Here is a 13,892-nt window from a genome sequence, read left to right as displayed (position 1 = left end):
AGCCCTTTGTTTCTGCCCCGTTTTGATTTTCTCGTTCGTCTCATCTTCCTGCACTGCACTCTCAGTTCAGCTGTGGCAAATTGGTCTATCAATATCTTTCTCGCCTTTCAGCTTGTATCTGCGCTATCTTAGTATTTCAACTTTTCTACGCTTTATTCTACGGACGACACCAATTCAAGACATTGAACATATTTCACCAATCATCTCACGTCTCGGATAGACGTTGAGTACACCACCGATATCAGCTTCACCCACAAACACGCCTCTATGTGCATGACTGCTTTCGATGGTCACCATGGTATCTACAACGATAAATTCAACAGACGACCCCCTCCACGAGCCTCCAGGTAGCACTAAGGCCGGTCACGATGGTCTATTCAAACTAGGCGATTTCACACGATTGAACTCACAAAACCTTGCAAATTGGGCGTCCCCGAAAGCCTCAAAGACTTCGCAGGTCTTGGACTCAACCCCCACGCTTGGTAACTTCAAGCGGCTCTTTGAGCAGCTTCGTTTCAAGGACGATGGAGCAACCCAGCAGCAGCAGCAGCAGCAGCAACCTTCTACTTCCCCCAAGGCGCAGCCGATCACGATAGTGAAATCATCTATCGAATCAGTATCAGTCACCAAAGCAGTCAATGTTCCCAAGATCTTGACTGAACCCATTTTCGACTCAATCACCGACTCGGAGGCTGGAGGCGGCTCTGACACTGATGTGCTATTGGCTGCTTCTTATTCCACTGCTGCCTCAACACCACCGAGCTCCAATGAGTTTCCCCTGAACCATTTTGAGGAGAGTAAGAAGAGCAAGGCCAAGTCTTCTAAGGCCAAGGTGAAGTCTCACTCTCGAGACAATTCAGATCATAAGGTTGTGGTGTGGGATAATGTTCGGTCTGAATCTGTCAAACACGTCCTCTCGTACCAGCCATTCAAATATGGCCCTATCACTGAGATTCACAGCAATGTATCCACTACCTCAGCCAAGCACGAAAACCTCATGGGCAAGTTGGTTCAGGAGCGCGTCGTTGACTCTATGATCTGCAAGGACTTTTCCACCATTGCAGATAACGGAATTCATGTCTTCGTTGACATGTCCAACATTATCATCGGCTTCCAGAAAGCCTTGAGAGCCAAATTTGGCATCTCGGAGTCTTCGCGCTTTGTTCCGCTTCCCCAAATGAACCTTGCTTTCTTTCACGAACTCCTCACCCGCGACCGCTACGCAGAATGGCTCAACGTTGGCTGTTCAATGCGTCCCGATCGAGGGGAACCCCCTTTCATCCAAGAACTTAAAGATCTTGGCTACCGAGTCGACCTTCGCAGCCGTCGTGCTGAGCAGTCCGGTTCCGGGGACAACACCACTTTCGAGGCTGGCGGCTTCCGCTATGTCGAGGATATGGTTGACGAAACACTTCAAATCCGAATTGGTGAATCTGTCATGCAATATTTCGAGATGCCTGGCACGCTCGTCATTGCCACGGGTGATGCTCGACCGGCCAAGTACTCGGATGGCTTCCTCGCATATGCTCAACGCGCCCTGAAAATGGGCTGGAGCGTTGAGGTTGTGTCCTGGAAAGCCAGTCTTTCGTCTGCCTGGAACGCACTATTGAAGGACAAGAGCATTGGTTCTCGATTCCGTATTATTGAACTCGATCAGTTCGTTGATGAGCTTTGGATCTGCTAAACTCGTTACCCCCACAGCCTCTTCTGAAATATGTTGAGTAGCTCGACGGGACTTTGGTTGAGACATCTGTTCGATCACGTCCGTATGAGGATGGTCCTTGCAGATCTTACCATTAGTGAGGCACCAGCAGATCAAGAGCTTCTTAGCCTCTGATCCCCGTGATATTATATGCTCGCTTTCTTTTCTGTTTACAACTCAAGCACTAGGTGTGCGTTTTCACATCAGGGTAGTCGAGGACCCTACGGTATCTGTTTATATATGCTTCGTCAACGTTTTGTGAGCGTCTACTCTACATTTCTCTTCAGGACGTCCCTACGTGTTTAGTCAGCCCTTATACAAAATATGGGAAGTTTCTTTAACGAACATTTCGGCCGCAGTCATGTCATTGACGGCCAGATTGATGGTCTCGTTTGGGAAAGAAGGAAGGGAATGACGTTTTTGACGAGTCGTGTCTTTAATACCCATCATAGTTGTTTAGATGGATATAAATAGTTTAGTCACGTTTTCAAATATTAGGTGTTGTGATAAAGGAAGAGAACAGAGAGTGTAGGGATAGTGATCGAGTGGGCAACTATTTGAGCTTACGTAGGTTATCTTCCCTTATTCAACAGACTTCTATCGATAATGATTCTTCAACTACACTGGAGCCATGTTATGATCGTCTATGAAAGCGATGCTTCATCACCAGACATAAGGACATGATTGATATAATGGATCACAAGAACGTTCCAACTCATATAAAATACACAGAATAAACCTTTCCATACCCTTCAAACGACACCAAACAAAACAGTCATAGGCAATGACATATGACCGAGCAGCTAAATCCCGATAGGAAGAAGCAAACAATCCTCCAACATGCCCTTGCTACCAGGCGTGTATAGTCCCGCGATAACACCAGGTACTCGGCATTTTAGCCCCGAAACAATAGCAATGAACTCTCAAGGACATGAAAAAGACATTAAGTCGAACGTTATTCCAAACCTGACCGCAAACCGTTCAAAGATGTGAAGGATTAACTGACATAACGAATTCTCGAGCCCTACTTTATTCAGAGTCTAAGTTCTTGCCGTCGATACCCCAGTACTGCTCAGCGTGGAAAGTTGCGGCTTCTGCCTTCTTCCAGTGGTCGTTGAAAGCAGAGAAGAGGATCAGGTCATCGGGGTGCTCAGAGAACGCCTCCCTGATCGCTTTGAGAGCCGACCCCTGTTGGGTCAATCCAGGAACAGCCTCACCATTGCTGTCACCCTTCGTGGGCCAGCCAGTCTCACAGATGACGATGCGCTTGTCGCTAGATAGCTTCGACTTGACAGCTTGAACGGTGTCAGAAAGCCACTTGCCAGCACCGTCAGCAGAGGTATGGGGATCAAAGAAGGCATGGGCGTTGATGGCACAGTACTCGCTCTTTTCGCAAAGCTCTGGGTGCTTCTGAACAGCCATAAATGTATCGACCGTCAAGACAGGACCATTGTAACCGGCAGCCTTTAGAATCTGGCTAGCTTCCTCAACAGCGGCAAGAACCTGCGCAGGTGTAGCAGCACCGTTGTTGACAAGTTCGTTTCCGACACTGATGGTGTCAACGATGTCCCAGTCGCCATTGATGGCATCAATGATCAACTTGGCTTCATTCTTCACGTCGTTGATATCCCAAATACCGAGGAAAAGCTTCATGTTGTTGGCCTTGGCGCAAGGGTAGATCTTTGAAACTTGGTCGCATTCTGTACCGTAGATACGGACGAGAGAGTAAGAGCCCGCGAGCTTAGCGAGATCCTGCTTGATCTCATCTTCTTCCTTGCACTGGTGGTCACCACGGTATGGGGCGTAAGAAACGCCGGGGAGTTTAGAACCGCTTGAACCTCCAGAACCACCGGAGCTGCCCGAGCCTTCGGAACTACAGTCGATGCAAGGGAGTTCAGATCCACTGCCCTTGGGTGGTTTCGGGTTATCGGGGAGGGGTATAGCGGTTTTCTCTGGGTAGCTTGCAGTTCCAGACGGCCTCATGGGCGTTGGGGTCGCAGGGGCAACAACCTGAGTATAAGTAGAGGCCGAAGTAAGTGTGATAGTGGTAACTCTGCCATAGTGTTAGCCAGTGTTAGAGTAAATATATGGAAACGACATACGGCTCTCTTTTTTCAAATGGTCGGCCTATAGTTACCGTCAGCTTTAAGATACGGCTCACCATCCAAGGTACTCACCCATGGGGAAAGCAGCAACAACCGCTGCCATGGCCACTGCCGAACTAAAGAAGCGTTTCATTTTAAAATTTCTAAGTATTTAGATCCGTACGTTGGATGATTTCAATGGGATCCGAGAGAGTGGACGAGCTACTTCAAAGAGCTCAAATTTATAGTTGATCAAACGTGAGTGATTCAAGAGAAAGTGAGTGTATAAGACGAGGCTGAATACCCCGTAGTCAAGAACGAAGAAGAATCAGATAAAAGAGTGTCTGGAAGTGAAAAAGAAGAATAAAGAGTGAATAATCTTAGGAAAGTTACTAGGAACAAAAAAAGGTTGAAGAGTGAATGAAGGAGAAAAGAAGAGTGGAAGAAGCGACAGATATGAAGGTGAGGAAGAAGAGGGAAAGCCCAAACAAGGGGGGAAGTGGCTACTCGACACAAGATAAAAGAACGGCAGGTAGAGACTGGTTAGGTTGGGTCAGGACAGGAAGGAAAGAACAACATAAGGGGATACGTGTAGGGCGTCTGAGGGAAGGTACGCCTGGGTAGATGCTCTGTACCTGAACCACTTGGAAACCAAGCCCCGAACCTGTGAGAGACAAGAGAGAGACACTCTTCACCTTGGGAATTCCTGCCTACTTGCCGTATCCATCTTGAAACCTGCAAGCACTACCTTCTTATAGGCCCTTTCGTCCCTTAATCTTGTCGCTCTTCATTAGCCTGCTGAGACATATGCACGCAAACAATCACTAAAATCCTCATTATCTGTTCGAAGAAATTCCCGGAATCATAACCTTAAAATGAATCACGGTAAGAGCCCGGTCTTGACGCTCTCGAATCTCTGGAATGACGATGCCACGTAACTACGAACACGGTAATTTCCCCAGGAATGCAAAACCTGAGACACCATCACGGTCGAGATAGGAGCTGAAAGGGCCATAGAGGTCTTCATACGCCCAATTAATTATGAAACAACATTATTATTCCTCTGTGAATATCTCCTGCATGTGTAGCCTTGGCAATTCTTTCGCCAGATTAACTCCATTCTGTCAGCTTTGCATGACAGCATCAGCGTGACTTGGCAAGGGATATGTCCATAAGACACGCGAAACAACTGACGCAAGGTTTCTTACTTTATCCAACAACCTCTAGGGAAATGGCGGGTTATCGTCGACGACGTCGACAGTGAGAGATCCTCAGTGGCTGACTATGGGCGTACAACTTTCCAAGATCATGTTTCTCCAGCAATGGCACGTACGTTGGAAACGACTCGGTCAATAATAGTTGCTCACGATGCACAGTAATTGAAATCACTGTCTTGACAAGTTCTATTCAATGCTGGCCTACGAGGCTACATCTATTAATCATTAGCTTCCTAAGTGGCTGTTTGCCAATAGAAGGTCGGTCATTGCATGCATCCCCTAATATCTATTGCTCCCATCTGGGATTTTGTCCATAATCGAAAGGTCTTAGCGTAGCCCAGCAGCCTATCGACCATGTTCATGAGTGTGACACCCGCTCGACTACCCTTCTTGTCATCAAAATTAATAGTATTCGGAGCCCCCTGATTCAAATAGCCTTGGTACTCGTCTTGCGGGTCATGACCTTGGTGATGGCATGGCGAATAGTGACACCGGCCTTCTCGACATCCTTCTTAGACAGCGCGGATGTGACGCAAACTCGCAGAGCAGGCTGGGCAAACCAAGCGCCGTCCTTAGGCTTAACGGCGTGGGCATAAGGTCGAGTCTTGGTCCTTGTAATCAAAACGCCATTGGCGAGAGTCTTTGCAAGTCAGTTCTTATTCCTGTTTTCAAAGTATCATGAGAAAGACTTACCTCTTCAACACAGTCGCATAGAATGCGCTCTTGATCTTCAAGCTCCAGCTTTCGTGCGGCGACAACTTCCGGCTTCAGGACAAGTAGCATGATAGGGTTCTCAGGGTCGCTGGGAGAGTAGACCCAGTCACTGCGGGGATCCAGTTGTGCTTTCATGGCCTTGATGTTTTCGCGTGACTGGGACAGGATTTCGGGGTTGGACTGAAGCAAGTTGAGGGTTTCGCTGGCAATGACAGCCAACATAGCAGGAAGAGCAGCGGAGAAGGTGTAAGCAGACGAGGTGATACGCTGGTGCTCGACAACGTCTTTAGGACCGGCGCAGAAACCACCACCAGCGCAGAGAGGGCCAGCGAGAGAACCAATGATCATGTCAACTTGCTGGGGGTCCACGTTCTGCGCCTCTGTGATACCACGACCAGTGCGGCCAAGAACACCAAAAGACCAAGTCTCATCCAGAATAACACGGAACTTGTACTTCTCCTTGAGCTCAACCAGACGGGGTAAATCGATGGAATCTCCTGAGAGTTCAAACAAACCCTCGGTCACGACGAAACGACGAGTAAGCTTTTTGGCGTTGGCCTGCTCCTTGGCAACACCTTTCATGGCATTTTCCAGATCATCCATGTCATTGTGCTCAAACCAGCGGATAGTGCTTCGCGACTGCTCGAGACCCTTGCGAATAGAAAAGTTGACATTTCGGTCAGCAATGATGACGTCGCCACGCTTGCAGAAAGAAGGAATGACACTAGAGATGGTGCTGAAAGACTGTGCATAGACGATACAACCCTCAGTACCCAGATACGCGGCGATATCAGCTTCGGTCTTCATATGAACGTCCTGAGTGCCGTAGAACTGGGGAGGGCCACAGGGACCGACACCGTAGGTGCGCAGAACCTGAATCGCCTTTTCCTTGATCTGATCATTTCCGTTAAAGTTGTAGAAGTTGTAGGATGCGAGATTGGTGACGGTTCGGCCGTTGGCTAACTTCGATTTGGGACCGGTGGGACTATTAGACGACATTAGATGTCTGGCTGTGACACGAATATGTACGGCAATGCTCACCCAACAAGGACGGGAAGGCGTTCGGTTTCAGTAGCTTCAAAAGCGTCCTGCTCCTCAACAAGAGGCTCGGGCTGCCATTCATCGATCAATTCCTCGATCTCCTGCAGCACGTCCATTGTTAGCATTTGATCTCTGCAGGTCTTGATGATTGGATAATGTTCTTACGTCCTCCCTCAGCTTGACGTAGTTCTGCTTATGTGTCGAATAGGAGGGCGACAGAAGATAGCGGACGAAGAAGAGTAACAGTATGGCCTCAATGGCGGATCGCACGGGATCGTTCTGGTAACTCGACTTGATATAGCGAAGAAACACAGCAGAACCAGGGACTTTATGGAAGTACACTGAGGCTTGCTCAAGGATGTCGCCCATCCGGGCTTGGAGGTTATCGAGTTCCATTGCCTTTACAATGCTGTGCCAATCGTCAATGGATATTCCGACCCTTCTAAACTCGTTCGTATCGTAATTTATTGGATCGTGTCGGACTGCTCGTTCGTAAGTGGGCAGCCTTCTGTTTTGGACCTTGTGTGTTGATGTCAGGAGTTCGAATAAACATTAATGGGGATTTCGAATGGAAGTAACGGACCATCAATTAACGTAATTAATTGCCCTGCCTGCATGGGTTGACTGACATAGGGGCCGCTGGGTGCCTCCCAAGTTAAAGCGAGTCAAGCTAGCGAGGGTGATCGGTTACACTGATTGGAGGACGTTAACTCTCACGTCTTCCAGGGGCACAACGGGTACCTGAGCATCCACTCCACCGATAACAGCACTGTAAGTAAGATGGTCCATCCATCCACCATCGGATAGTCCGGAGACTTCCAACGTTGAATACGCAAAATACCTAGGTAAGCTGACATCAAACATGTTCATGGATGAACAAGAATAGGTAGGTATCGACAGCAGTCACCCGATTCATCAATCACTTGCAATCGAACAGGCCAAAGATTGAAAAGAATGAAAAAGGCATTGCATTATTTGCATTGAGTCCAAGGTTACTGCCATGTGTTATTTCCTTTCATTGTACACATTAGAATAAGTTTAAAAAAGTGCGCCTTGTGCCAGAAATGATCAGTCCAGTCCAGTTCAGCCAGTGAATGTCAGGTCTGACTCGTGTTGCCGACCTCTTCTCTCCATCTCTCACCCCCTCCCCTTCTATAAAAATTCCGAGTGTTTACAAATGCATCCACCTGTGCCAGGTACTGAACTGAAAAGCAAAACAAACAAAAAACAAAAAAGCAAAAGCTAGGCATTTTGACAATTTTTTTTCTATACGTGAGAACAAAGCGAAATTGCTTCACTTCGTCAGAAGTATTTCCAAAAAAGAACACTCTCCTTTCCAGTGTTGGCTTCTTAGAATAGCTTGATCTTGGCAGTTGCCGAGGCCTCAGCAGCACTCTTGCCACTTGTAAGACCAGGACCAGTGTAGCTTGGGTTCTTGATACCAGTGACTGACGAGCTGTTGGTGTTGTCGTGCTCGAGATAGTTAGGTTGGACAAGTCCCTCAAGAGGGATCATCTTCTCGAGCGTCTTGCTGAGACTTTCGCCCATGATCTTGCCCACCACGGCAGGTCCAGCAACAAGAGCAATGAACACTACGAGGAGAGTAAAGTAGAGAATGGCATAGCGAATCACGCGTCTGCGTCTAAGCTTGGACTGTTTCATCGAGTAGATGGGAGGCCGAATTTGTCGGCTGAGAATGGTTAGTATAAGTGTTAGAGGAGCAATAGAAAAGACTTACCTAGGACGAAGCCAGAACAGCATCATAGAGTGAAGCATATCAATCTTGGGGACCAAGATGACAGGTGCCATGAAGAAGAGCAGCCAATGACCCAGAACAAAATCGGCAGAGAACATGGAAAGTTCAGTGATTTTGCAGAGGAATTCGCGAGCAGGTTGAGTGATAGTGTGCCATCCCATGGAGTACCACTTTCCGCTCCAGAAGGCGATGTTCGAGGCGTCACCCTTGAACTCGCGAGTCAAACAGGTCGAAACGATCAACTTGACAAAGAAGCGTTGGATTGAAATGACAGCAATCATGCCTCCCACAGTACGAGCGAAGTCAAAGCTCTCAAGGATAAACATGCCCAAGAAGGAGATCAGAAGGAAGATGACAGCTGTAGCATGTGCAATAGCGGCAAGAACGCTACCGAACTTCTTACAGCACATGCTGAGGAGAGGTCCCATACAGCAGGCCATGCCGAACATGGCAGCGAGGACGCCTGCATTGACGGCAACGGGCGCAAAGGCGATGACGAGCAGTCGCATCAGCGACTGAGTAGGATGAATGTTCCTCGCGTTACCATCTTTCTGAATACGAGCCACAACACCGGTTTGAGCATTGACGAAGAGATAGGGAAGGGTCGTCACAACAGCAAGCATCAACGGTGAGAAAATCTCGCTGAAGAAAATGTTGGCAAAGGGGGCTCGAGGAACATCAGCGGAGGCCTTAGCAGATGGGTCACCGAGGGTCTTGCGCTTGTAACCAGTGAGACGAGTTCGGGAGAGTCGACAGTACGAGATCCAAGATGATGCGTGACTGCGGGAATTACCACGCGACAACCAACGAAGATAGTCTCGGTAATCGATGAAGAAATCGGTCCAGGCGAACTGATGAGGGTTGTACAGGAATGGCGAGATGGTCAGGGCAAGAAGCGTGATCCAGAAGTAGATCAAGACACCCTTCCAGACCGTGAGCGTGGCGAAGAGAAGCATTAGCAGTAGACGGGCACCAAAGTAAATAGCTGGTCCAGCGAACCGAGAATACAAGACGCCGAACGGGATGCGGGCAGTGGCAAAACCACGACCTGTACCAATATATCGCGCACCACCGAACGAAATGTTCTGCTGCACAGAGTTCGCGTAGATCTGACAGACGAAGACTTCGAACATGAGCGAGAGAGAGAGGAATTGCTTCATCAATCGGACGAAAGCACGCCAAATACCACGTTCCGACAGCTCCTGGACAATAAGAGGAATGAACGAGAGGAACAGAACGAAGAGAATGGAGACAATGCATCGGTAAATCCAGTCAGTAAGTGCATCAGTGTTTGCACAGCCGGTAGGGTAAAGAGGATCAGTGATGGGGACGTTGCGATTGTATTCGCAGGGAATTGTCTCCTTACGGAGAGCTCCGAGGTTGACCATGGTGATCATGAACATTTGAACCGAGAACATGATAAACATGTTGTTCAAATGGAAACCAGGATGAGCGTAGTAGAAGGACAAGAATCGATCCAGAGGGAGTTGAGTGCCGAGGTAGTAGTATTCGCGAGACAAGAACTGTTCACCCATACCAGTACCAATTTTGGTTGTGAAGTTCAGGACCGAACCAAAACCCAAATCACGACCCTTACCGCACTGGAAGTACTCACACTGCTTGATACGTCCTCCGCGGAGGAGGGCAGTCATACCGGCGTAAATATCTTCGTTGAGGTGAAGACCTTTCTGGGCCTTGGAGACACCACCACGCGTCGTCATAAAGATGCCGTTCAAAAAATCAGGATGTCCATAGTGAAGCTTGCCACCGATTTGTGCCATAGTTCGGGCGAAAAGGGTACCGAATGTTTGTTCCTTTCCGGCAGCAATGTCACCAAGAATACCAATGTTCTCAGAGAAAATGTACTCTCGGGCACCCAGAATAGCGACGGGAGAGGCAACATCATTTTTGACACCAGGAGTGTAGGGGGAAACATTGTCAGTCTTCATCTCCTCAAATTCGGCGAGAACGCTGCGAATCTTGAGACATTCCTCGAGATAGTTGTCCTGGTTGGCGTCAATGAGTTGGATGTACTCCCCACGATAGAAGATAATAGAGTGGTTCTGGTTGTCGGACTTTCCGTCACCGAGAATAGGGTTACCAGAGAGCTGAACACGGAACTTAGGACGTCGCATGCCGTTCTCCATGACCTCGGAGTGACCATCAATGAGAACAGAGTACAAGCGGGGCTCTTCGCCCTCGGCGACTGGCGGCTCTTCATCAAGATAAGCGATCTGGAGGTCGGGATACGCGCGGAGCAAGAATTCGGCGTTTTCCATCTCTTCCTTCTTGAACTTGGAGAATCTCTGCATAGAAACAACAATCTTGAACTTGCGTCGGGCCATGCGCTCGAGCTCGCGCTCAAGCTTATCCGTGTTGCCACCGAACATCTGGACGACCTCGGGGTTCTCGACACGGTAAAGAAGCTTGATGGCACGGCTGTAGTTCATGAATCCAGAGATGGTACGGTAGAGAGTCTGGAAACGAAGAGATGCCCAGATACGAGTGCGCAGGGTGTACTCGGGAGCTGAAGACTTGAAACCAATGCAGTAGAAGGGCAGATCGTCGATCTTGCTCTTGGCCGTGTTCTTCTCGTCCTTGTCGGTTTCGCCATTGAATTGAGAGGTCTCATCAGCCAGGATCTTGGTATCTTTGACGAAACAATCCCACTCATGGGGGTGGAGTTGCTTGAGATATTCCAAAAGCGTGACACGAGAGTAAGGCTCGTCTTCACGAATGATCTCACGGAGAGAGAGAAGAATCTTCTCGCTGTAGTGGGGAATCATAACAGTGAAAGTAGGCATGTTGTCCACGGGCAAAGGCTCGGGGATCGGGGTAGACAGAGACTGAGCAAAGAACGAGATTCGGCGTTCAGCTTCACTGTAGGCAGGGAAGTACTCGGTCTTGAAGGAATGATCTTCCTGGGAGATGAAGAACGTGGGAGCTCGCAGAGTTCGCTTGCCCTCTTGTTCAGAGGGAACCTGGTGGTAAAGAAGCTTCTGAACATGCTCGATGGACAAGAGATGCTCGCGGTACATGGAAATGATGATAGCGTTCCATACTTGAGAAATGAGAACCTTAGGCTTGTACTTGATTTCCATGTCCGTGGTGGCAAGAATCTTGGAGTACACACGCTTGGGCAGGCGGGAAAAGACGTTTCGCCAAGGGGTCATGATGGAAGATCCGATGTAGAACGATCTGGCAACCGAGAACACGGTGTTCAGAAGAACGTACCAGAGGTAGGTATCGAGGAAGAAGAAAATGACGTCGGTAAAAGCCATCAGGGCAAGAACAATAGTCGGATGCCATCTACAAAGCTGATTACCGAACAAGAGCTTGTCTCCGAGACAAGAGTCGACATTCATGATGCTGAGATATCGAACAGGATCTCGGAATGACAGAATTAGGTAGATGTAAGAGACACCCATCTTGACACCGAAAACAACCGCCCAGAGTCCATACGACATAGCCATATCGTTGCCGCGAAGCTGAGGCCAGCTGGCGGTAAAGGTTTGACTCGCGACATATTTCCTGTTGTTGGTAGCTAGGTAGCTGCCGAAGAGGCCACCGAGGGGCATGATGGAAAAGAAGAGAAAGGTGATGAGAGCGATAACAAAGTGGACAATGCCGATTGCAGTGTCAATCTTCTCTCCACCAATACCCGGCAGAAAGAAAACCTTGACACCGGGAGCAATGTTGAGTACCAGAATGAAGAGCAGGAAGAAGAGCTTCTTGGTAAGATGCTGCGCACCAGCCCATTTTCGGGGTACGTATGCCCACTCAGCGAGGGTAGCAAGAACCTGAATCAGAGAGGCGATGGCACCACCAAAGCCAACGATAGAGAAAGACTTGGCGGTTGACGGCTGCTGGTTGACTTGCTGCTCGTAAGAAGGACCAACAATGAGACTAGGAGCGTTGTGTGAGGTGTAGAACCAGAACATGGTCAAGTGGATGATCCAAATACGGTTGAAGTTGACCAACAGATGGAACCAAGAACGAGATTCACGGTAGGTCTTGAAGAAGCACTTCTTCCAGTTCACATCCTTAAGTTTGACATAGCGTTCGGCAGGTGGAACATCGACAAGCTTGCTCTTATCTTGGAGTACAAGACGATCGATACCCTCAGGGTACCAGAAAAGCTGATTGCAATCGTCGTAACCAATAATGTTCTTGTGGTCACGCTCTCGGCGAACGTACACTCCATCGGAAATCTCGTAACCTTGATCTCTCAAATATTGGTACAGAGGAGTGATAACGTTGTTCAGGAAGGTGAACTCCTCGACCGGTTCAACGAGGGCTTGGCAAGCGGGAGAGTTGAGGTAATCGTCCGCGCACTTGAAAATGAAGCATAGGCACTCGGGCATGAAACGAACTTGGTTGGCTTCACCCCAGCAAAGGAGATACAAAGCGATTTGTCGAATTCGATCATGCTGCGACATCTTGTTCATACGGGTCTTCCAGCGATACTCGGCGGCCTCGAGACTGTCATCACCCTCAAGATCCTGGAGAGTTTCGGCTTCACTCGCTTCGGGGTCCTTCTTCTTCTTCTTGTTGGCCTTCTTCTTGCCTCTGCCCTTGCCCAGGCCGTTTGCGAATCCGACTGCATCGTCTAGGTCCAGGTGAGCGGCAAAATACCACCTGCGATAATTGGCGTTGTCACCACCAATGTAGTCGGCGTGAAGGGAGAGAAGAGCCTGGTTTGGGGTCATACGAGAGGCCCGAGAGTCGAGAAGGATCATTAGATGGTCGTACATGTTTCGCATACTGTCCCGCTGGAAACCGAACTTGGAGCATAGGTCAAGGAAGATGTCCTCGATCTCCTCCTTGGACAATGGGATCTGGGCATCCGAAGTCCAGGCAGGATAGGGTTCTCGAGATCGCTGACCAGGAGGCAGAGCATTTCCGTAATCCATACCATAGTTAGGAGTTGATGCGCCGGAAGAGCGGTTACCACCGTAGGAGATTTGTGAGGATGGAGGTCGGTAGCCACGCTGTCCATCATTGTAGCTGTTGTAACGTTCATCGCCACGGCCGTAGTAATCCATCTCCGCAGCGCGAGCCATATCCGATCTCATGGTAAAGTCACTAAAGGTTTCGGAGTCCTCTTCAGAACCTTGTCGACCACCCTGGCCCTGGTATCCACGGTCGTAGTCCTGGTCGTAGTAGCCTCCTTGGCCTTGGTCGTAGTAGCCGTCTTGGTACTGGTCGTGGCCATCGTAGTAGCCTCCATCATGCTGATAGGGGTTATTAGGGTCGGCATTGTAATAACCACTGCAACCGTATGTTAGAGATATTCATACTGTTAAAGAGCTTGATTGCTTACGATTCATCATAGTAGCCGTCGTCGTGCTGCTGCTGGTTGTTGTTGTTGTTGTTGT

General features: G+C 48.9%; 3 protein-coding genes across 3 annotated transcripts; 1 reads left to right on the top strand and 2 right to left on the bottom strand.

The window, feature by feature from the left end:
- Positions 1-295: 295 nt before the first annotated feature.
- FIESC28_10888 (uncharacterized protein) lies at positions 296-1,684 on the top strand (the record flags this gene model as incomplete). Its single annotated transcript, XM_031165018.1, has 1 exon — positions 296-1,684. One exon carries the CDS (start codon positions 296-298, stop codon positions 1,682-1,684), a length of 1,389 nt encoding a protein of 462 aa, XP_031010897.1.
- Positions 1,685-2,731: 1,047 nt separating this feature from the next.
- Positions 2,732-3,940, bottom strand: FIESC28_10887 (uncharacterized protein; the record flags this gene model as incomplete). The annotated part of the gene is made up of 3 exons (XM_031165017.1): positions 2,732-3,755; positions 3,805-3,829; positions 3,880-3,940. 3 exons carry the CDS (start codon positions 3,938-3,940, stop codon positions 2,732-2,734), a joined length of 1,110 nt encoding a protein of 369 aa, XP_031010896.1.
- A 1,490-nt stretch (positions 3,941-5,430) lies between these two features.
- On the bottom strand, positions 5,431-7,154 carry FIESC28_10886 (uncharacterized protein; the record flags this gene model as incomplete). The annotated part of the gene is made up of 4 exons (XM_031165016.1): positions 5,431-5,643; positions 5,697-6,702; positions 6,759-6,859; positions 6,924-7,154. 4 exons carry the CDS (start codon positions 7,152-7,154, stop codon positions 5,431-5,433), a joined length of 1,551 nt encoding a protein of 516 aa, XP_031010895.1.
- Positions 7,155-13,892: the final 6,738 nt, after the last annotated feature.

This window comes from Fusarium coffeatum (genome assembly GCF_003316985.1).
Source record: "Fusarium coffeatum strain FIESC_28 chromosome Unknown BRIP53273_contig_344, whole genome shotgun sequence".
Lineage (NCBI taxonomy): Eukaryota > Fungi > Ascomycota > Sordariomycetes > Hypocreales > Nectriaceae > Fusarium > Fusarium coffeatum.
This window is presented reverse-complemented; position numbering and strand designations above follow the sequence as displayed.